Genomic DNA, 22,848 nt, shown 5'->3' with positions numbered 1-22,848 from the left:
TTTAATCCCCCCACCCCCATATGTAAAAAAAAATGAATGTGTATTACTGGTGCTCATGTAAAGCACACCAAGTTTGTGCTATATAAAACTTTTTTTTAAACTATCAGCAGCAGCATTTTGGGGCACAATGCAGAAATTCATATATTGTACACAACATTTATTTATTTATTGCAGTTTACATTTCATCCATAGTACGCTCTGTCGCTCTTGTTATGTGACTGACTGTTTCTCAGTTCATGCTTTTAACTACTTACTTTTTTTTATTTTTTTTTTTAACTACTTACTTTTAATAATTACTTGCTATGGTGTATGCTTCTTCAATTTCCCTGTGATGAGATAAAGATAAAGAAACAGCCTTTCCATGCTGCTGTCCTGAGCCAAAGCAGATGCCATATTTAAAACAAGCATTTGTAATGCAATAGGTCTCCCAAGGGTATTAATTTATGTTCCAAAACGGTCTCAAGACCCTATTATATAGAGCTTTATATGTGTAATACACCTATTTTCGCTCTTGTTGCAAACTGAAGTTTGAAGTGGGAATTGCCATAGATTTATATTGCTGAGCGCAGCATTTGCTTGCATGTTCAGTTGGATGGCGCACATAGCCTTGGTTGCAGCGCACAGGGACCTTGCACCGCCGCACACAAAGGAAAACTATTAGTGGGAACATTGCTGGTAAGTAGCATTTTCCTTACAAGTAAGTGCTAGGAGTTTGTAACATGAGTGCCAATGCCAATCATGTGCTTCCTCTTGATCCTTACCACAAGTACTTAATTGTAAACTAGTGCTCTGCAAAAGGCTAAGGAGTAAACCGGAGAGAAGGGCAGCGAAAGGAGAAAAATTGCAATGACCCTGCAAACTTCAGAGGACACCAACATTCTCTGTACTCGTTCACCACATATGTTACATTGATAACAGGATGTCTAGGAGTACTTACTATAATGCGCTATTTATTCTACTCACCATTATAGTTTGTGTTAGAGGTGTCGCTCACAGCATGAGTAAACTCCTATGGCAGACTCAGTGGAAATGGTGACGAAAGCACACCAAGTGCTTGTGAATAAGATTGGTAGCAGCAGGTTGCTGGAGGTTAGTTGCAGAAAGATTAGCAGATAGTCACCAAAGGGGAACTAAAACGGAACAATAAAACAATAAAGGTGCACACGGAAGGATAGCCGTATGCAAATTGTTACGATAGTGGAGAAACCAAATGCACAATTGCCAAGCAAAGTGTTATAGATAGCACAAGGTTATATACTGTCCATCCCCACCTTATCCTGAAAGAACTGCCCTCTACCATCCTGGATTGGGAAAGGAAACTACAGGTTGCCCATAGGTACCATGTTGTAATGGGAAGGACACTAACTCTCTGGAACTTTTACATGTCTTTTGGATTGCTTTATTGATTGCTGTAGTCTCCATGTCCTTTTCATATAACTTCTACACGTGGGTGACATTAGTTTTCTGATGACTAAGACTGTGGCACTCCCATATAACCCTCAAAGTAAGTATCTTTTTCTTACCCCTGATCCTTAGCTAAACTTGGATGTATCATTTTTCCATGCAAGTTATCTGATTAGAACTAGTTTAAAAGCATGCATACAAGCTTCCATGCCACATATTACTATCACTAACTATTTATTGTTTTTAGGCCATATCCTTTTGTTTTGTTCTATTCTAAATTTCATGGACTGGAAATGTGTGTTGATGCAAGAAGCTTTGGAAATGAAGCCCGATTCATCAGACGCTCCTGCACCCCTAATTGTGAGGTACGTTTTAAACCCAAGATTATATTAGTTTAAACGCGTGAACGTATTATATTTCTTTTTGCATTACATAGAGCTCTATTAATTACTTCAGTCAAGTAGTTTATTTTTTAATCCATAGACATAAGCAACCAACTGTTGTAGAAGTGTTAATCTAGCACACCCTCATTCTTCAATTTTTCATCTCAATTAAGTATGCGGATGATTTTCGAGCAGTACACCTGCGTGCCGGTATTTGGCGTTGTTCGGCTTCCAGTCATTGGTGTCGTCGGCGCTGTAAGTGACATGTGCAGTACCTATAGAGGCGCCACCTCAGTGCGTTGACATCAGTTACTTTCCTTTCTGCACCAGATATCTCTAATCTGTATTCAGCCACCCCTGACTGGCCTTTTTGACTTTTTGTTGACCTTTTTTCTGAGATTTCATCTCCTGCTGCAGGGATATCACCCAAGAAACAGGCTAGTTTCAAGCCATGTGGGGCCTGTCACAGGCAAATGTCGGTGACAGACCACCACTTTGTTTCTTTGTGGTGCCTGGAACTGTGCCGTGACTCCAAGGTGTGTGAGGACTGCCGCGCCATGCACCCAAAAGCACTGAGGAAGCGATCCCTCAAGCTCCTCGCTGCAAAACGTTGGTTGACCCCGTGATGCTCGAGGTCCCGTTCCCGTGGAAGGTCCGGGCACCGTTTGCAGGGCCTCTCCCGACCTTCCTAATAACAGTCATCAGGGAAGTCGGGTAAGTCCCACAAAAACATCAAGCTGAAAAAGTCAGAACATTGTTTGACTTCACCCTCGCCCTACGAAGTCCTCCAACAAGATGAGGGAGTGTCGCCACTCCAGGCTCCGCGAGTCAGTGGGGGGGACGGGGGGGGGGGACGGGGGGAGTCTGATTCTGGGCTTGCTCTTTGCTTCCCCGATTTTCCCACTGCTGGAGCAACCTCCTCACAGCTAAAGAAGTTTATGATGCCAAGTGCCTCATTTTTGGGTGTCCTGGCCTGTCTGCAGTGCCTTCGGGCCCCATAGCGGGGAGGGCCCCCTACTGGAACCATGCTGGTGGGTTCGCCCTCTGTACCAGTCGGACCTCAAGGATTCCTCACTGGATCCAAATTCGGAGCCGCCGGAAAGACTTAGACCTTTCTCGGCACTTGCTCCCGGCCCGCCGGCCCCATTCCCATTGTCATACCCCCTCCGACACACAGCCGGATGGGTGTCATCTGACACTGCGTCCAATGTCGACCGAGACATCCTCCCCGCAGCGGCCTGGAGAGGGCGACGTTTGGGAGCGGTCTATGGACCCTTATGGAGAAGACCCAGTTGAGGAGGACAATCGGTATGAGGAACTGGGTGAGGCCAGTGGGGTGGACACTTCACTTGACAGTAGCCTATTTTCTCCTCCTCCTGTGGTTCTGGAGGAGGGTGCCTCTTTTGCTATGGTGGTGCACAGAGTGGCTGATGTTCTGGAACTTAACTGACCCTCAGTGGCAGTCAAGGCTAACATTTTGACTAGGGGGCCTCAGCCAGGAGTTACCTCCTCAGAACCCTTACTCTTATTTAATGAAATCCTTACAGATGTTCTACTTGGGGTCTAGTCGTAGCCCTGCACATGGGCCCCTGTGAATACAACGATTGCCTGCCGCCATTGCCCCGCTCCAGGGGATCCTAGTTTGCTTAACTAGCACCCCACCCTGTAGAGGTTGGGGGTCCAAGCCTCCTCATCCTGCATTCACCCTGGTATGTCTGCTACTACTCCACCGGATAGGGAACCCAAGAGGCTGGACACCTTCATAATGTTCTCTTCCACCAGCCTGGCACTGCAATTGGTGAACATCGTTTTTCTATTGTTGTTTCATTCCCAAACACTATGGTATTCAGTTGCGCAAGTGTTGCCTATTGTCCCGGGGGAGTCCAAGGCCACACTCTCTCAGGCAGTTGTTGCCGGGAGAGATATAGCAAATTTCTCCATCACATGTGGACTTGACACAACCAACTTGCTAAGTAGAGAAATTTCATGGTTGGTGGACTTGCAGCATCACGTCTGGCTGAGAACATCTGCTTTTTTTCAGGAGATGTTCAGGCTTCCCTCATGGACTTGCGCTCTGATGGCTCTCGTCTATTTGGAGACAAGGTAGATTCAGCAATGGAGCACTTCAACGACAGCAGAGCTACAGCCAGGTCCTTGGGCTTGTCCGGGAACCCTCACCAACCCCAATTCGCCTTACGCCCCTTTCGTGGCTATGGATGGGGTTTCCAACTGTAGCGATACCCTCCCAGCCACCATGGCCAGCAGGCTTTCCAACCTTTTTTGTGGCTGAGCGTGCAGGTCCCACAGACCATGCCAGACAGTTGTCTGGTCTGACCACCATCCCTCTGGAGGCTGCTGCCTCCAAGCCTCTTCAGTATGCCCTCAGACCATCACGGGCATTCAGTGGTAGGCAGAATACTCCCATCACGTCCCCCACAGGTGGTCAGTAACATCAGGCTGTTGGGTACTACAGATAGTCCAAAGGAGCAACTCCCTCCCCTTTGTGACAACCCCTTCACACATCCCACCCACTTATGATCGACCGACAGAGGACCATACAGAGTCATACAGAGAATGTGCCTGTATTAAAAGTAGGTTGTGATTGCTACTCCTGCTACTTTCTGATGCCAAAGAAGGACTGAGGACTTCGTCCTATCCTAAATCAGCGCCTTCTCAACCCCTTCTTGAAGAAGGAGAAAGTAAAAAATAGTCAAGCTCATCCAAGATTTGGCTGCCCTGGATCCGGGAGACTGGATGGTAGTGTTAGACTTGCAGGGTACGTATTTCCACATCCTCGTCCTGCCAGCCCACAGGCACTATGTGCGGTTCATTGTGGTCCACAAACACATTCAGTTTGCTCTGCTTCCCTTCAGCCTTACCGGCGCCCCTTGGCTGTTGAAGCAACGTGATGGCAGTGGTTGCAGCTCATCTGCAGAGGACAGGGATTTCAATCTTCCCCTACCTCAATGACTGATTGTTAAAGGCAGGCTCATCCTAGACAGGCGTCGCCCACCTTCAGACCACAGCGAACCTCCTGCACTTTTTGGGGTTCACTATCAACATGGCGAAGTCACATCTAGCTCCCTCTCAAACACTCCCTTTCATCAGAGCTGTTCTGGACATCGCATAGTTCCTGGCCTATCCTCCTGAGCACTGAGTCCAGGATATTCAGGCTATGATACTGATGTTTCAGCCTCTATCCTAGATTTTGGTGAGACTGACTCTGAAGCTGTGGGGCCTCATGGCCTCTTGCATTTTGCTGGTGAAACATGCCCACTGGCGATCAGGGCTCAGCAGTGGGACCTGAAGGCCCAATAGGGGAGCCATCAGGGGAAGTTCTCCCACATGGTCCAAAACTCAAAGGGAAATGCAATGGACCTGCATTGGTGCCAAGCAAACCGTGACTGGGTCAGTGGTAGACCCCTCTCCATTCCCCAGCCAGAGTTGACTGTAATGACAGATGTATCACTTCTGGGCTGGGGTGACCATCTGGGAAAAGTGGAGATCAGAATGCCGTGGTCTCTGGCGGAGTCCATGCTTCACCTAAACCTGTTGAAGCTGGGCGATCCGCTTGACAATAAAAACCTGTCCCCCTTTGATCAAGGGAAGGCTGGTGCAGGTGTTAATGGACAACAGCACTGCCATGTGGTACTCCAACAAGCAGGGTGGGTTAGGATCGTGGACCCTGTGTCAAGAGGCTCAGTGCCTCTGGACATGGCTGGAACGTCGGGGCATTTCCATGGTGGTTCGACACCTGGCGGGCTCACTAACCGCCATGGTGGACAAACTCAGCTGAAGATGACTAGCAGATCACGAACGACGTTTGCCTTTCCGCCATTACCACTCCTGCCCAAAGCTCTCAAGAAGATAAGGAGCGACCAGGCCCAAGTCATTCTTGTGGCTCGGATTGGGCACAGAGAGTCTGGTATCCCGAACTGTTGAGCATGACCTTCGGTCCTCCGGTCAGGCTGCCTCTTCGCAAGGTTCTTCTTTCGCAGCAAGAGGGAAATGTTCTGCACCCCAACCTGCGTACCCTCCATCTCCATTCGTGGAGATTGAGCGGCAACAGTTGACAGCTTTCGACCTTCCTCCCAAAGTCTGTGACGTTCTTCTGGCAGCCAGGCAGCTCTCCACCAAAACAGTATACACCTGCTGTTGGCAAAAGTTTGTATCGTGGTGTGCCTTATGCATTGTCAACCCCCTATTTTCATCTCTCTTTTGTATGCACTGTCTTTGGCCCATCAGGACTCTGCTTTGAGAACAGTTAAGGGTTACCAGTCTCAGCATTTTTACAGTTGCCAGACCAACCTTCTCTTTTTAAGTCATCTGTTGTGGCTTGGTCCTTTAAAGGCCTGCAGCATATGTTTCCATCTAAGCCCTTTGTCACGCCTCAGTGGGACCTAACCTGGTCCTTACTTACCTTTCTCCATCAAAACTGCCTGTTTATTGGCCATAACATTGGCTAAGAGGGCCAGCGGACTACAAGCACTCTTGGCACATCTTCCTTATACAAACTTTTACCCAGACAAACTGTTCCTCTGAATCCAAAAGAGCATTTCTGTTCTACCTTGACCGCACTAGAGTTCTGGGTAGACTATCAAGTGTTTGTGGGTTAGGTGGGAGCAAAGAAAGGGAAAGCTGTACAGAAAAGAACCATCCTACTATGGAATGCCTTGTGCATTCAAATGTGCTATGCATTGGCTAAGAAACAGCCCTCTGAGAGCTTTCAGGCTCACTCTATCAGAGCCAAGGCTGCGATCACTGTGTTAGCACATGATGTTCCTCTCCTGTATACCAGTCAGGCAGCAACTTCGGCATCCCTACACACGTTCACAAAATATTACTGCCTGGGCAGTTAGGTCTATTGCGACTGGCACTTTGCCCGTTTGGTGCTTCAGGACTTTTTGGTTTGATCGTATTTGCAGACCCTTCTCCAGTGAGGTATTATTTGGGTGTCTATTCAAAGGGGAGGAATCTGCAACTAGAAGTCTCTATCAGATTATCTGATAGAGACTACTAAGCCACAGATTCCTTAACGTAGAATGATCCCCAGACATGAGACTGGATACGGAATCTCTGCGCGCCGGGGGGGCGGAACTACGTGACTCCGCCCTGACGTCGTCCGCGGACGTGACGTCAGCGAGGTCACATAAGTCCCACCCCGGCGCGCTGACGTCAGTTTCCTTCTTTTCCGCGTGCAACGCGGATCCGGAGTGAGTTCCCGTGACCTGTTTTCAGGCCTCTTTTAACGCCTTTGCATTGGGAACAGTGTGCAATGCCTTCGGGTTTCAAGACGTGTGCTTCTTGTACGCCTCAGATGTCGGCGACTGACCCTCACCCTATTTGTATGTGGTGTTTGGGCGAGCACCATGATTCTACGGACTGCGACGCTAGTCAGCATCTCAAGCCGAAGTCCCGGCGGGAGCGCCTGATGAAATTGCTCTCGTCCCGCTTGACCAGATCGGTCTCGTCACAGCGTCCGTCTCCTACCTCGGAAGGGTCCAGAAGCCGGCGATTCCGGCAGCGGCATCGTCCTTCACCGAGGCTCCATGGGCGTCGCTCGCCTGTCGGTAAGTCCAGCAGCTTGCCACCGAGGCCCTGTCCTCATTCTGCAGAGGGCGCGGGTTCCTCTCAGGACGTGCGCCGTCGCCACCCTATCCGCCGTTTGCTGGCATTAGGGCGACAAGGGCCCAAATGAAGGCCTACGCTACGGCTCTGCAAGCTTCTTTGGGCCCCCCTCCTCTCCCTGAGACGTCCGCGGATCCCTCGCCATGCACGCGCCTTCTGCGGACTCGCCGACTGCTTCACCCCCGGCACCGACGAGTTCAGCTTCAGGTTGTGGAGGTGTGGTGTTGTCGAGGTGCAGCCCTACGGGGTTCCCCTCTTCGACCCACAGCGTCCCCCCCTTGCCGCAAAACCCCGCGGGGTTCCCTGTGGTGTCGCATGAGGTCACCGGGACTCACGGCTCGTTCCCCTCGGTCCTCTGGGCAGGCGGCTGTCTTACAGGAGGCCGAGCCGACGCCTTTCTGGCGCTGACGGCTTTCCTCCCTGGCCCTGGTGACTCCGCGGGTGGAGGCCGGGACCCGGGGCACCTCCCCGAGTCCCTCTCGGTCCTCTGCGCAGGCAGCTGCCTCGTCGGAGGTCGAGCCGGTGCCTTTTCGGCACCGTTCAATGGCTGCTTCAGCTCTGACCCCGTCCCTTTCTCCTATGAGGCACGTGGTGGTGGAGGTCGACTCGGCCCCCCCTGGTGGACACTTCGGCGCCGATCGAGGGCACACCGGTGCCCATGGCAGACTCCCCAGTGCCTTCCCAACGTCGGATCGTCGACTCTTCTCCGGATGTCCCTTCCTCTCTGGAGGATTGTCGTCTCCTTGTCTCCTCTTCACCGGAGACTGGACGCCGCATCGTTGCCTTTTCCCCGGCAGCTTCCAGGGCGGGTTCTACGCCGTCTCCGGGTCCACGGCTCCTGAACCCGCTCTTCCGCACCTTGGAGTTGGTTGCCCCGCTGGCTTCTCCACCTTCTCCGGAGACCCCTCATGCGTCCATGGGTCTTCCATCCCACAGGGGCTGGCCGTTTCTTCCTCAAGCAGGGCGCGGGGACGGGCGGCTTAGTTTGCTGCCTTCGCCCACGAAGAGTTGCTCTCTCCCCCACGACGCCCTTCGGAGGCGAGTGTAGCCTTTGTCCGGGCCATCTCCACGGCCACCGGCATTTTGCAGATGGGCAACCTGGTCGCTCCACTCCCAACGGACCACTTGTTGGAGATTCTCCACCAGGGCTCTGGTGGAGGGGAGCCGCTTCTTCGATTTGAAGCTTCGCTCCACAACTCTCTTCTGCGGGCCTGGGGGCGTCCTGCTACGGGGGACCCGGTGCCTCAGCCGCTCCTCCACCGTTCTGCCCCGCATGATCCAGTCTGCCTTTTTTCCCACCCATCTGCCTAGGGCCCTGTCCTGCAGACTGCTTTTCCTTCCTTGCCTTCAGTGTTGCTCCCTCCGTCACGGGAGACCCGGTGGTTGGACTCCCGGGGGCGTAACATTTTCACTTACACTAGTGCTTCTCTGCGCGCGCTCAACACACTTTGTGTGTTGGCCAGGGCTACCTCCAACCTATGGGATTCCGCGGAGTCCCTTCTGTCTCGCACCTCCCACGAAGGTGCCCATGCTGCTCTGCGGCACCATGTGCTGGATGGTCGGGACTTAGCTGCATTTATTCTCCGTTCGGCCTTGGATGTCTCTGGTCTCTGATTCTCTCGGCCGCGCTATGGCGAGTTCTGTGGCCCTCCGCCGCCATGCTTGGTTGCGGAATAGCGTCTTTCCTGAAAATATTCGGGAGCGTCTTGTTGACCTGCCTTTTGATGGGATTCTTTTATTTAACACCCACGCGGACTCCGCTATTCAACGACTCGTTGCGGGGTGTCTTATGGGAGGCGTTCATCCCACCTTTCTTGTTGGGCCTAGTGTTTCGGTTGGCCCGTCTGTGTGCTGTGGGCTTGGAATGCCCTCAGGGTCCTTACGTTGGCCCCTCTGTACTTTTGGTTGCTGGTACAACCCTTCAACTTTTGTGGTGTGTGATTTTTGGCTGTTAGTGAACCCGTACAGGTCATCAGGTTGGACCATCTGTGTGTTTTTTGACTGATTGGTAAGCCGCCTGTGGTGATACCCACAGGTCGTTTATGTTCTTGACCTCTGCTGCGGTTTTCCCTAAGAAGTGTTCCCCGGTTTTGTTTCGGGACGTGTCATACCCTAGGTGGGGTACTTGTAGGCTATTGTATAGCTCTATCCTACGCTGGGCGGGTGTGGATACCTTCTCGGGTTCCTCGCGTTTCCTGGCGTCACTGTATACCGCTTGGTGCGGTCTCTTTTTCTCTTCCGCCTTAGCGCAGCTTGCGCTGCTTCAGGTTCTGTCCCGCTCAGTATCCGATGGTGTTTCTAACCTTCTTCTGCAGGGATTGCCTGTCGTACATTTTGCCCTTTGTTCCTGCGGGATATCTGCTTCTGTGCGTTTTGCCTTCCCTCTTCAGCCACTGGATCGACAGACCGACTTTTGTCGTGCCATCTACGGCATCGTGTCTTGGTGTTTCCACCTTATTATCCGACGTTTTGGCCTGGTCCTCTGCCTTGTGTTCCAGGGGGGTAGGTTTTTACCTAGTGTTCTCCTGTGTTCTGGTTTACGGCTTTAGGCCTGTACTACATATTTCTCGCTTCCCGGGGGTCGCTCCCCCCCCCCGGCTGCTTCTTGGGGGGTTCTTCTCCTCTTTATCTTCTGGCCGGTCCCACTTCTGTTTGTGGGCTGGGTTGTGCCACTGGGACGGTCCTTCTCTGGGTCTTGCCTCTGTCTTCGTCTTACGCTCGGCTTGTTCTGGGCACACTACTTCATAGTATTAACAGCCGCATGCTGCGCACGCCTGGTGGTTATGGTCCGCCTCCGTGGGCCTCGACGTGTACCCGTGTGCTCCTGTCCCTTGCTTTGCTGGAGCTTTACGCGACTGTGTCTTCCTTCTCATGTCTGTGCTTTTCCTGCCTTCTCCCCTGCATCGGGCCGATACCCGTTCAGCTGTCCCCTTCGGTGTGTTTGTTCTCCTGAGGCGGGCTCTGCCTCCGTTCCACCTCTTCTCCTTGGATTTTGCGGGTGGTTCTTTTCTTCCTTTGGTGCTCGCTTGGTGCCGTCTGTCCCTCCGGGTTTTCTGGCGGATGCCCTTTGCCCCTCGTGTAAGCTTGTGGTATCCTGACCTTCCCGTCTCCTTGTTCTTGCTTACTTCTGCTTGATGGGGACTGGGCCGTCCTTCCTGTCCCCGTGACACATCCCCTGTTGGGGCCCTGTGTTCTTCCCAACTGGTGAGGTTCTCTCGCAGACCCTCCTTCCCTCTGGATATGGCTAGGGTATCTATTCAGCGTTAAGGAATCTGCGGCTAGTAGTCTCTATCAGATGTACAAGTTACTTACCTTCGGTAACAATGTATCTGGTAGAGACGCTTCTAGCCGCAGATTCGTTCACGTCCCGCCTTTCCTCCCCGTTCTGCGAGGGCCCTTCAGCTTGGTCTTCTGCACTCACCTTCCTCCGGGTGGCTTTGTCTTCTGCGGGTGTCCTCTTTCACTTCCTCCCTGGCAGGATGCTTTGTTCTGTTTATTTGTTCCACTCCTTCTTTTCTGGTAATTGGACGGTAGGTTCATGTGTACTTCTGCATCCCTACACCCTAATTGTTCCAGTGTGGGGCCTACTCATAATCTTCTCCCTTTTTTCATTTCTTGAGGTTTCTGACTCCTCTGCAGTCCTCTGGGTTGAGGTCTCTTGGCTGTGCCTCAGCCTTTAGCTCTTTTCAGGGGCTACAACACTCCTTGATGGTGTCGTCTTGGGGTGATTTGTCGTTACTCATCTGTTTCGGACTTGTTGCCCTCCACTGTTATAGATTGTGGTTGCAGACTTTCTGTCGTCTGCCATGAAATTTTTCACATGTTTTTCTGCCTCCAGGGTGGATATCGCCTTCGCTTTGCAGGGTTGCTTCTCAGAGCGGTGCTCTGCTCTTTCCCTTCCATGACTTTCAGTAACACAGTGCTGGCACTGTCCCTAATGGTACTGTTCCTCACCATTCGCTTCTTCCCTTTCTGTTTCACTGATTTTTTTCGTAAACTGTTCCCATACTCTCACAGTTTTGTTTGTGATGGCTCCGCGTTGTGGCGCGGAAAAGTTCTCCGAAGAAAACTGATGTCAGCGCGCCGGGGTAGGACTTATGTGACCTTGCTGAGGTCACGTCCGCGGACGACGTCAGGGCGGAGTCACTTGGTGCCACCCCCCGGCGCGCAGAGATGCTGTGGCAAAAAAAATTCCGGATCCAGTCTCACGCCTGGGGATAATTCTACGTTAAAGAATCTATGGCTAGAATCGTCTCTACCAGATACATCGTTACCGAAGGTAAGTAACTTGTACAACAAGTTCCTTGCCTTCCGTAACACCTTAACTGGTGGAGACTCTATCTAGCCGCAGATTCCTTATCAACCCTCCCAGCTCTGCGAAACAGTTCAGCTTTAAGGGACAACCCTTTCAGGGCTTTATTCTTTTCCACACCAGTGGTCAGTTTTCATTGTGGCTCTGTGCTCATGACGTGGAAGGCTGCGAACATAGCTGACGCCAGCGTGCTGAGGTGGCGCCATATAGGTACAGCACAAGTCATTTCTGGTGCAGAGGCAAACAACGCCACCTACTGCCGCGCAGTGGTACTACTTGAAAAATTTACTGAATCCAGTCTGACGCCTGGAGATATTACAAGGGGAGGAATCTGCAGCGAGACAGAGTCTCCACCAGATAAGGCAGTACTGAACATAGGTAACTTGTTCTTTGATTTTGTTCCTTGTGCCATTCCAAGTTTGTAAGTTCTGGTCACCACAGGGTGTGTAATTTGTTCTTGCCAGCGGATGACAATGTATCTAAGTGTTCTTTATGCAAATATTTCCAATCCAAAGAGGCAGTTCCGCAAAGGAGGGATAGATGTTCCCTTCCGAGAGTGAGCTGTGTGAGTCTAATGTATGTGTCAAGAGTGTTAGTTCTTGGGGAGCAGTACCCTCAACATGCCCACCATTCCGGCAGCACCAACTCTGAATCTAATAACAGAGGTTCAGAGTGGCCAGATGAGCAGAAGGGTTTTTGGGAGAGTACTGTGCGGAGGAAGACCTGGAACGAGAGGAGGATCCTGATTAGCTAGCTATCAGTGTTGCAATTGACACAGTTCAATATCTTATTGCGGAACACACATATCAACGTACACATGCAATGTCTTTTCTCATCTGTGGAGAAAACTGTGTGTCCTATAATACGACGAGTCACAACCTTAACATACAATTCACTGATGTGAAGGAATCCTGTTTTCTTGCACAAGTGTTAATGATTAGGGATCAATGTCTTGGTATACTCAAAACTCGAATAGTACATCAGCATAGTAATAAGCGTTTTTGATATTCAGAACGTTGCTGTAGGAAAGTAGGATCTGCTTTCATGGTTACCCCCATGTTTTGATGGTGTTCTGTTTTATGTCTAGTCTGTCTGGAATCCTGCTAATCAGAACCCCAGTCGTTGTGCTTTCTCCCTAAATTTGGCAGTGGTAAGTGCTTTGGTACTTTGCCAATTGGCTACTGGTGTACTGATGTAAGTCTCTAGTATATGGTACTAAGGTATCCAGGGCATATGTACACCAGGGCTCTCCCATGGGCTGCAGCATGTGGTATCCCACCCATGAGAGACCACTCAAACTGTGACTACAGGCCTGCCATTGCAGCCTGTGTAAGTTAGTCCTAGCACCACTTAAAGATCTCCTCATCTTTGTCGTCATATTGGGAGTCATGCTCCGAAGCAGGGTCCGATTGTTCATGAACATCCTGCTCTTCAACGTATTCGAATTGTTCTACCTCTTCGACGCTCTCGACTTCTTCATCCTCGGTACTGAATATGTTAACCGGGTTAGGCGCCGATTTTTTGGCCTCCAATCTAGCCGCTCGTCGATTCCGAAGGGTCTTTTTCGACCGGAACCGGGCGCAGGCCATATACTTGGTCTCATCATGATCCGGTGATAAACATTTGTTACACACCGGATGGACATCGACGTGTGGATATTTTGCGTGACATAGAGGACATCTCTTGAAGGGAGTCGTCGATTCCATCTTCGAACGTCGATCGATGTTCGGACCAAAACTCGGTCCGATAAGGGTGAATAAGTTCGAAAACAAGTATAATAATTTATCGATACCGAACGCAAACGATACCGACGATATCTAAAGGCTTTTGGCCTTAAATAAAGTTTTCCTAACTTGAGCTAAGAGAAGCACATCCGAACCCAATGGCGGAAAAAAACAATCTGAGGATGGAGAGGATGCCCATGCGCACTGTAGTCCAGGGAAGGAGCCACCTATCTCGTGATACTTCGAAGACTCTTCCAGGACAACAATATGCAATCATCCGGACCCAACACTAGGCGGCGATCTATGCACAGATATGAATGTCAGCAGCCCTACATGCCAAGAACAGATGCATACTGGTAAGTAGCATATTCGATCTAAGGTCACTGCATTTTAATGCCTATAAGTCACCCCTAAGGTAGGCCTTTCAATCCTGAAGGCATGGTGCTAGGTTGTAAGTTTGAGGGCGCTCTGTACGGGCAGGATACCCACTACAAACCCCGGGGTCAATTCTCCAGGTTTTGTAAGGGCGGTCCACCATTTTAATACTATATAGCAGCCAATCGTCATTACGCGATGACTAACTATATAGTGGCTGTGCCGAACCTGGACATGTTTGGTATCAAACATGTTGGAATCATACTGCAACACCGTTACCGATGTTGGAGTTATGATTCCATGCACCAGGGGGCTCGTCCGTGAAGCCCTCAGTGCTCCTGGTAAAATCCTTCCAGGGTCTGCTAGCTAGCTAGTGCTGCTGCTGACCCCAGACCTGATTCTGCCCTCCTGCTGCTTATCTGAGCTCGAGCAGGGGAAGGTAGAACAATAGGTTTCTTGTCACGGGGAGGTGCGACCACCTCCCAGACAGGACTTAGTGTATTGGGCTGGGGTAGGGGTGCTTGCCAGCGCCACCGACTGCTTTGAAGGCACATTTGGTGCCCTCCTTGCATACTCCAGTTCAGGGACCCTTGGCTCTCTCTCTGGCGAGAAACTGTACAAAGGACATGGGTTTATCCTCCCCTCTATCCAGCCCCTTCTCTGAGAGAGACCCTTAAATCGCCCTAGCCCTTTCCCTAGGGTACTTAAAGGCTTACCGATCGGTGGCTCTTCAGATTCGGCATGGGACAAGCTTCAAACCTGAAACGACTTGAACTTCGACCGTTTGGGCACCTTGGACTTAGCCGGACTTCACCTGGAACCGAGACTGCACTAAGAAAGACTTCTGCTGCTCCTGGTCTCGCTGTTCTGTAAGTTTTCTTCGTCATCTGTACCTATGCTTCATCCAGGTTCCTCTCCAGCCCTGTGGGCATCAATGACACCCAAAAAAATTCCCTTGGAGTGAAGGAGTCACTCCCCTGCATCTGACGAAGCTGATCATTTTGCTGCTCTTGATGTCCTATGGACTCTGAAAGGCTCAGCAACACAGGTGATGGTTCTGCAATTCCTTCGTGGCCTGACCTACCCTCTCAGCAAGTTTGAGGCCAGTATCCCTCGTCAGAACTGCTGGAGCAGAACCCCTATGCACCGTGACAACATGCCGTTGCCAAGGCTTGTTGGCTCTGCACTCCATAGATCTTCGGGCTACAAGAAGCTCCAGCCTCTCTTCCTGCCAAGATCTTTGTCCTCACTGCATCCTATCCACCATGGGCCTACATCTTTGGTGAGACACTCGAGGTCCTCTTGAGACTCGTATGCCTTCGGCATGTGGGTCCTCTTGAGGGTCTTCTTTGGCTTCAGCTGGCTTCCCTGCTTGTTTGGGGCCTACTCGCCTGCATTTAGTGAGTCCCTTGGACTTTGCTGGTCCCAACTTTGCTCCTTTTTCGTGTACCATGTCTGTTGCTGATGCCAAGGCTTGTTGATGCTCCCGCCAGACACCGACCCCCTGGTTCTCGTCTTCCGACGTGGGACAGGGCATGAATGGCTCCTGGTCTTCCACAGCTTTGCCTGGTCTTCACAGCTGCAGTGACAAGGTCACAGTGGTCACTCTTGCATCCTCCCTTATTGGTGGGCATTGCTCTTCCGTGCCTCCTTGTCTTCTCTGCTTTCAGGTTCTTCTCTTCAATAATCCATCCTTGGATTCCACTGGACTCTTTCACCTTCTTCGCCAGTGGCATCTTTCCTGACAGCCTCCATTTGGTTTCCGACGTCACTTCAAATCTATGCACCCGGCTTGCGTCGTGTAGGTTTCCTGGTTCCTGGGGTATCCACTGCTGGGGTGACTCTCCAACCTGCAGTCTTCCACGGGGTTTCTTCAGGGTCCACTGGAAAGGGTCCTTCTTCTTGAAAACTGCAACCGCGGTGTTCCTATTAACTTGCATTGAGTACGCTGCTGTGTTTCCACTTAGCACGCACCCTCCGTGGGGTTCCTGGGCACTTACCATGGGTGGTTCCTTGGTTCCCCAACTCATCCGAGTCATCTGGTCGACATCCCGACTTTATTCTTTGTTCACATTTCACTTCTTTAATATATGGTTTGGTCTCCCCCTGGAGACCACTGTATATTTGTTCTTACTCACATGTTTACCTTTGAAGTATTGTGTGTATCATGTTGATATCTCTGTATAGGAGATATACCAATGTGTTAGTGAGTGTGTATAATAAATATACTTATTTTTAGAACTACACTGTGTGGTTCTTCTTTTTCGTTGAAGCTACACTACATGATTAGTTCTGGTAAAACAAGCTGCTTAACACAACTTCTGGACTGAGCCTGAAGGCTGCTTTCCACAGCTACTACTTAGAGAGCTTTCTATGCTTGTCTGAGACCACTAAAATCACCATCAGGGTTGTCTGGATTAGTGCAAGGTGCCTCACCTAAATAAGTGTGCACCATAACTAAGGCAGCCTCCTACCGTTGCATTAGTGCAAGCGTAGATACTCAGGACTGAAATATTTCATTACCACAACCTTTGGTAGTCGGAACTCACAGACTCGCATCCGCACACGTAATCATAGTCTTCAGTACTTAGAGCTTATCACACAGTCAAGAAGCTGTTTGGTATAGCGCAATTGACACTCAGGAGTGAACACTTATCCCTAGCGACTCACCACTGCGTCATACTTTGTTTGCCACTCTTTGAAAATCAAAAACTGGTACAATCCTTTACAAGTAAAGACATCAGCCTCTTACGGTGAGTCTACCATGCAAAGCTCTGGGTGTGTTCGAGGCTTACTTTTCTGTTGTTGTGTGACGGGCTTTTACACGCACTGGAGTCTTCCTCGTTGACAGGAACAACTGCAACTGCTTTCTCCAAACACCACAATTGCAAGCAGTTGGCAATGGGTGGGCCGCTACTTATGCAGCTGCCACACACAAGATGTCTGACGAGACCTTAATTGCTTGTGCGGTACTTGACACGCTGTATTCAGCCATCTGAGCATGAGCGGTCCTAGTCTGTGGATGACAGCTATAATTACCAACACATATAGTCATGCGATTACGATCGTTTGCGCCCTAGAGGAAGATGGGCTTTTATCTTTATGGCACGGTGTTTCCTAGACTGCATTGGTATGCCTTTTTACCTTCAGCCGTATGATATGATCATAATGTCTGTCACTTTATGCATTAACATCATAGTGTCTCTATCACTTTAGTGTATGAGCTCATTATAACATAGCGCAGCATCAGTTTCACCACTATAGCATACTGGCACACACTACGAGCTGTGAATGCATTTGCCACATCATGACATCAGTGCAAATGAAAAGCGCCCTATAACACATACCACATGTAGTCTTGCTGAGAAGCAGCACTGCTTGGCAAAACAATGATTGGGCTGCCACGATTCCTCTTATGGGCCGTAGCCTTTCCAGGAGACAAGATTCCAGAGAGTTTCAGTTTTGTGCTTCACACCCTTTCTGGCCTGGACTTTGTATTCCAAGTGGTTGTCCACCACAACTGAGGGTGGTGAGCGAGAACAGGCAGTGGTACTTGCAGGTTTTAACAGAGATGTGTGAAATACAGGATGTAGTTTCATGGTTTGTGGGAGTTGAAGGCAAAATGTCACTGTATTAAGCATTTTACCTATAGGAAATGACCCAATATATCATGGTGGGAACTTCTGTGTATGCTTGAATCATAAGTGTCTAGTGGACAACCAGACTTGGTCGCCTTTGTGGTAAACAGTTCCTGGTTTATGCTTTGATCTGCGTATCTCTTGTAAATGGCTTTAGCCCTCCTTAAATTGCACTGAAGCCGAAGTGCAGTTTTTTCATTTTCTGGAGTTTATGATCCAGAGCAAGTATTTGCGCCGCTTTGATTGGAAACTCTAAGGGCAAGTAGTGTGGATGCTAACCATAGGTCGCATAAAAGGGCGACATCTGCATGGTGAAGTGGCCAAGGTTATTTTAGGCAAATTCTGCTTTCCACAGCAAATCCACCCAGGAATCATGTTAGTCTCAGAGATAGCTAATCAGGTACTGCTTCAGGGTTTGATTGACTCTTTTAGTCTTGCTAACCGTTTCCTGATAAAAACTGGTGGAAACGCAACTCTTAATACTGAGTGCTGTACACCATGCTTTCCAGAATATGTAGGTGAATTTCGTTCCCCGGTCGGATTTGATGGTTTTAGGTGGACCATAGAGACATACAACAATGTGTGAAAGATGTGTAACTACTTATGCAGCTGTGGGAATTCCAGCACATGCAAAGAATTGAGCCATCTTTGGTAAACGGTCGACAACCACGAGAATTGGGTCTTTGCCCTGATCCGTGGGTAATGCCTATCTTCTCCGCCAGCAACTGTATCACCTCCAGCCACACCACTAAGCTCCAGTGGACCGACCTCCACTGCGTCCATTTCTCCTTCACCAAACCCACCTTACACCACCTCGCCCACCGCTACCATCGCAGAAGTTGAAACAAGGTCACAAAAGAACAGCTCACCACCTCCCTCAGCAAAACCTCTCCACCGATATCCACAGAAGCCAGCACCTCAGTACGCAACCTCCACTTATAGATCTCTTGACTGCGCGACTCTGTGGCTCCCTTCAAGAAAGCCTCAAGCAACAGATCTTGCTCAACTGGTCTCCCCTTACTGTGGACGAGATCCTCAAGATTATGAAGAACATTCACTCCGGAGCACCCTCAAACCCCTGCCCACATCACATCTTCAACAGAGCAGCCGCCACCATTGCCCCCGAACTCTACCACACCATCAACTGTTCCATCTACTCCGCCACCTTCCCCGAAGACTGGAAACACACAGAGATCAATCCTTTGCTGAAGAAACCCGACAAACCTCAAAAACTTCAGACCCATCTCTCTTCTCCCTTTCCCAGCCATGGTCATCGAGAAGGCAATCAATGCCCAACTTTCCGAGTTCATCGAAGCGAACCACATCCTGGACCTCTCCCAATCTGGCTTCCGAAGCAACCACAGCACTGAGACCGCACTCTTTGCTGCCACAGATGACGTCCGTGCCCTCCTCAACCAAATCGAGACCGCAGACCTCATCCTCCTGGACCTCTCAGCCACCTTCAATACCGTCCCTCACCGCACCCTATGCACAAGACTCAACGAAGCTGGTGTCCATGACAAAGCCCTGGAATGGATCCGCTCCTTCATCACTGGCTAAACATAGAGAGCCTCTCGGAACCCACAGAGATCGGCTACGGAGTGCTTCAGGGCTCCTCCCTGAGCCTCACTCTTTTTAACATCTACATGGCCCCACTCGCTGCCATAGTCAGGAACAATGGACTCAACATTGTCACCTAAGCTAACAACATCCAGCTAATTTCCTCCCTCACCAACAAACCCCCAGTCGCCAAGAACAACTTTCAGAACGGGATGAAGGCTGTTGCCACCTGGATGAAGTACAGCTGCCTCAAGCTCAATTCAGAGAAGACCGAAGTCCTCATTATGGGCTCTACCCCCTCCGCCTGGGACGACTCCTGGTGGCCCGCAGTGCTTGGAACCACACCTACAGACCACACATAGAACCTCAACATCACTTTGAGCTCCTTGCTCACCATGAACCTCCAGATTAACGCTATCTCATCATCCTGCTTCCACACTGTTAGCCTGCTCCGAAAGATTTTCAAGTGGATCTTCACAAAGTCCAGAAAGACGGTCACCCAGGCACTCATCAGTAGCGGAATCAAGTTCGGCAATGCACTCTGTCGGGATCACCCAGAAACTCCTGAAGAAACTGCAGAGCTCCGTCTGCCTGAGCCCGTATCCGCCATTATCCGGCATGAATCCTGATCCCAGTTGCACTACGGACCGTGCAGCGATCCGTGAAGACGTCGCCACCGACCACGGGTTTGGGTTTTGCTACTACATCGATGTTGGCCGCGGTCCGGCGCGAGTGAGGCAGCGGCCTGTGAGGAGACGGCACTGAGCAAGAAGCAGGCCGCGGGTGTCTGCACCCGCCGAGACAACGTGGGATTGTTGCGATGAGGTCAGGCTGCCGTGCTGCCGATGTGTGGAGTTTGACCCTACCGGGAGCCCTAATTACAGTAAGAACCCGGGGCTCGCCGGGCTTACTGGTGGGCGCGACTGGAGAGTCCCAGGTCCCAGCTTGACTGGGGTGACCTGCGGGCCGATGTCCTTTTCCCTTTCCCGCCCCCTCCCCTGCAGGCACAGTGGCTATAGTCCCGGTGCTGATTACCGGGCAGAGATGGGGCTGAATTTCTGGTGCGTAGGCCACGAATCAGGCTGGGGCCTCTGAAAGCACGGAAGCAAGTCGGGAAGGAACCCGGCCCCAGCTTGGAACTTTCATCCAGCTTGGTAACCCCTCCCCTCCGTATTGCGCCTACACACAGCGGCGCGGGGGCTCGCTGGGGCTCCTGAGGGGTGCGCTGAAGTGGGCCACATGTTTGTGGAATGCCCTCTGTGATGGTTCTGCGCTGACACCCATTTACGCATCGGAGACAGCCAAGCTTTGAGTGACTATGTGGTGGAGCCCTTCCTCACTGACCCCCTGTGCATACAGTCAGGGGAGGCTACCGGGTCAGAGGTTTGGCGAGTCTGGTCCCACTAGGGGGTCTACTTGGCTGTCCTCCCCAGGCAGCGGAAGCAACCGGGCTAGGCCTGGTGCGGCTTGCTGTCAGGGAGGCCAGAATCCGTAAGGCCTGGCCTAGAGTCCTGCCCCTGCCCTGATCGGGGTGGCTGCAACAACGCATTGGGCTCCGCATTGAAGATTGTCCTGGGAACAGAGTCAGCAACACTGTGAGAGAGGGTTCAGGTCTATCCCTCCTCGATGTTCTCTCTCCTTCTCCCATTCCAGCCTGTTCCTTCTTCCCACATTTGGCAAAGACGAGCTGGGAACAGCCGCTTCCAAACAAAGCACACTGGATCACTTCACTGCTGCAGGTCCAGGGACCTAAGGTGCCAGAGGTCCGTCCCCGAATAACGCTGCCCTGCTGGAGGCGATTAATCAATCGTGGACTGCGCTTGAGGCGCAGATCGGGCGGTTGGATCTGAGGCATCCTTCCTACGTCAAGACCTCCGTAAGGCAGTGGACGGAATCACGGTGGCAGAAACCAGGGTCGCCACAGTGGAGGACACAGTGACAACTCTCCAGAAGAAGGTGAACAAACCTACAGTTGTGACACAGGAGTTGGCTTCGCGGGTCATAGACGGCGAAGGTAGGGCTCGGCGCAACAACATATGCCTGGTTGGCTTTCCGAAAGGATGTGAAGGCACGTCAATGGACGATTTTTTGACTGATTGGTTTAAATCCTTACTGCCATCCGATACTATGTCCCCCTGCTTCTCGATTGAGAGGGCCCACCGCGCCCTGACTAAGAAGCCACCGCCAACAGAGCGATCGACACCCGTGATTGCCTGACTCCTCAACTGTGCAGATCGAGATGCCATACTTCGGTTCACCTGCACACATAAAGACCAAATTCTCACCAAATCATGGTATTCCCCGACTACACCAGATTGGTTCAGCAACAACCCCAATCCTTGGTGGCTGCAAAACGCAGTCTTCGAGAGCTGAACTTGTCCTATATGCTGCGGTACCCCGTCAGATTGAAGGTAATCTGTAAAGCTCTTTTTTGACTCTCCCGAGGAGGTATTCGCCTGGAATGATGAAAGGGCGCATTTCAAATCACACATGCCGCAACCACCCGATTCTGACTCCTCACAGGGCTCACACAGGAGTCGACAGAACAGAGGCACATCGAGACGGCTCCACAGATCCCACTCCAACTGGAGAGCCCATGAACAGGCCAAGACAACTGAGTGATCCTGGCTCAGCCAGACACATAGTCCAACGATACGGCTGTTGGCCTTTCCAGCGGGGATTGGAAATACAATACACTGGGGTCCCACATACAGGCTCTAGGTGTAGAACGGACATTCCACACCCCTGGACATCTAGTGTTATGTTGTGTAATGATGGGATGGGTGGGTTCTTTTGGTGGGACTGCTTAGGACTTCACGTTTGGGACCTGAGTAACATCTTCACCGCAACAGGTATTCCTTGTTTTTGGATGTATTGAGGAGGAGGTGGGTGGGTAGGGGGTTGTTAGTTTTTTATTGTTTACACAATTTTTAGCACCGAACACACGGATACATCTCATGCCACCAATATTGTGATTACAGACATGGACTATGACACGGGTTGAGGACACAACAAGCAGGTAACTCTCGGTTGGGAGAACTGAACATTATATTGTGGAATGTAAGGGGTCTGCTGAATAAAATCAAGCGAGGAGCGGTACTCCGTTTAGCAAAACGATACGACGCAGACATTCTTCTGTTGCAGGAGACACATCTCTTGGGCAATAAAACTCCATGCCTTAGTAGATTTGGTTATACCACGGTATATCATTCCGGGTTTACATGGCACGGTGATCCTAATCGATCTCCGCATGCCGATCCTCATTTTAAAACATTGGTTAGACCCGGGCGGGCGATTCACCTTAGTCCCTTGCACGGTTGCGGGGCAACAGATAACTATCGGGAGTATTTATGCCCCCCTCCCGCTGGGACAGACATTCGTGGACAAAATTACACCGCTTTGGGAGGACCTTCCTGGGTGGTGACTGGAACAACGTGATGGCTCGCCAAGATAGTTGGCGCACAGTGCGACCTGAAAAATCCCCCTCTACATCTAAGCTGAATATCCTGGCGCACACATTGGGATGGTCAGACACATGGCATGCATTTCACCCTACGACGCTGGGGTTTTCATATACATCGGCCGTGCACCCCACACTATCGTGGTCAGACTACATATTTCTTCCACACATCTTTGTGCACAGACTAGAGCATACCTACATCCTACCTAGGGGTCTCTCCGACCATTCGCCCGTTCAAATGAAGCTATGCCTGCAGGTTTAACGGGCCCCGTGCAGGTGGCGTATGTCCCCTTGGCTCCTCCGGGACGCTCAATATCAGGAGACTTTACGACTCACCATTGCGGAATATCTTCAGTTAAATATA

General features: G+C 50.9%; 1 protein-coding gene across 4 annotated transcripts in view; it reads left to right on the top strand.

Annotated features, from left to right (window-relative positions):
* KMT2E (lysine methyltransferase 2E (inactive)) overlaps window positions 1-22,848 on the top strand; it is a 2,077,373-nt gene that overhangs the window by 991,155 nt on the left and 1,063,370 nt on the right. For all 4 annotated transcript variants that reach the window (XM_085654164.1, XM_085654162.1, XM_085654163.1 and 1 more), the window contains exon 12: window positions 1,652-1,769. In XM_085654164.1, the coding sequence (XP_085510290.1) occupies window positions 1,652-1,769 (118 nt within the window). The remainder of the gene's footprint in view (window positions 1-1,651; window positions 1,770-22,848) is intronic.

This window comes from Triturus cristatus, chromosome 4_1 (genome assembly GCF_964204655.1).
Source record: "Triturus cristatus chromosome 4_1, aTriCri1.1, whole genome shotgun sequence".
NCBI classification, from domain to species: domain Eukaryota; kingdom Metazoa; phylum Chordata; class Amphibia; order Caudata; family Salamandridae; genus Triturus; species Triturus cristatus.
Note: the sequence above shows the minus strand (reverse complement) of the source record. Positions and strands in the feature narration are given on the sequence as shown.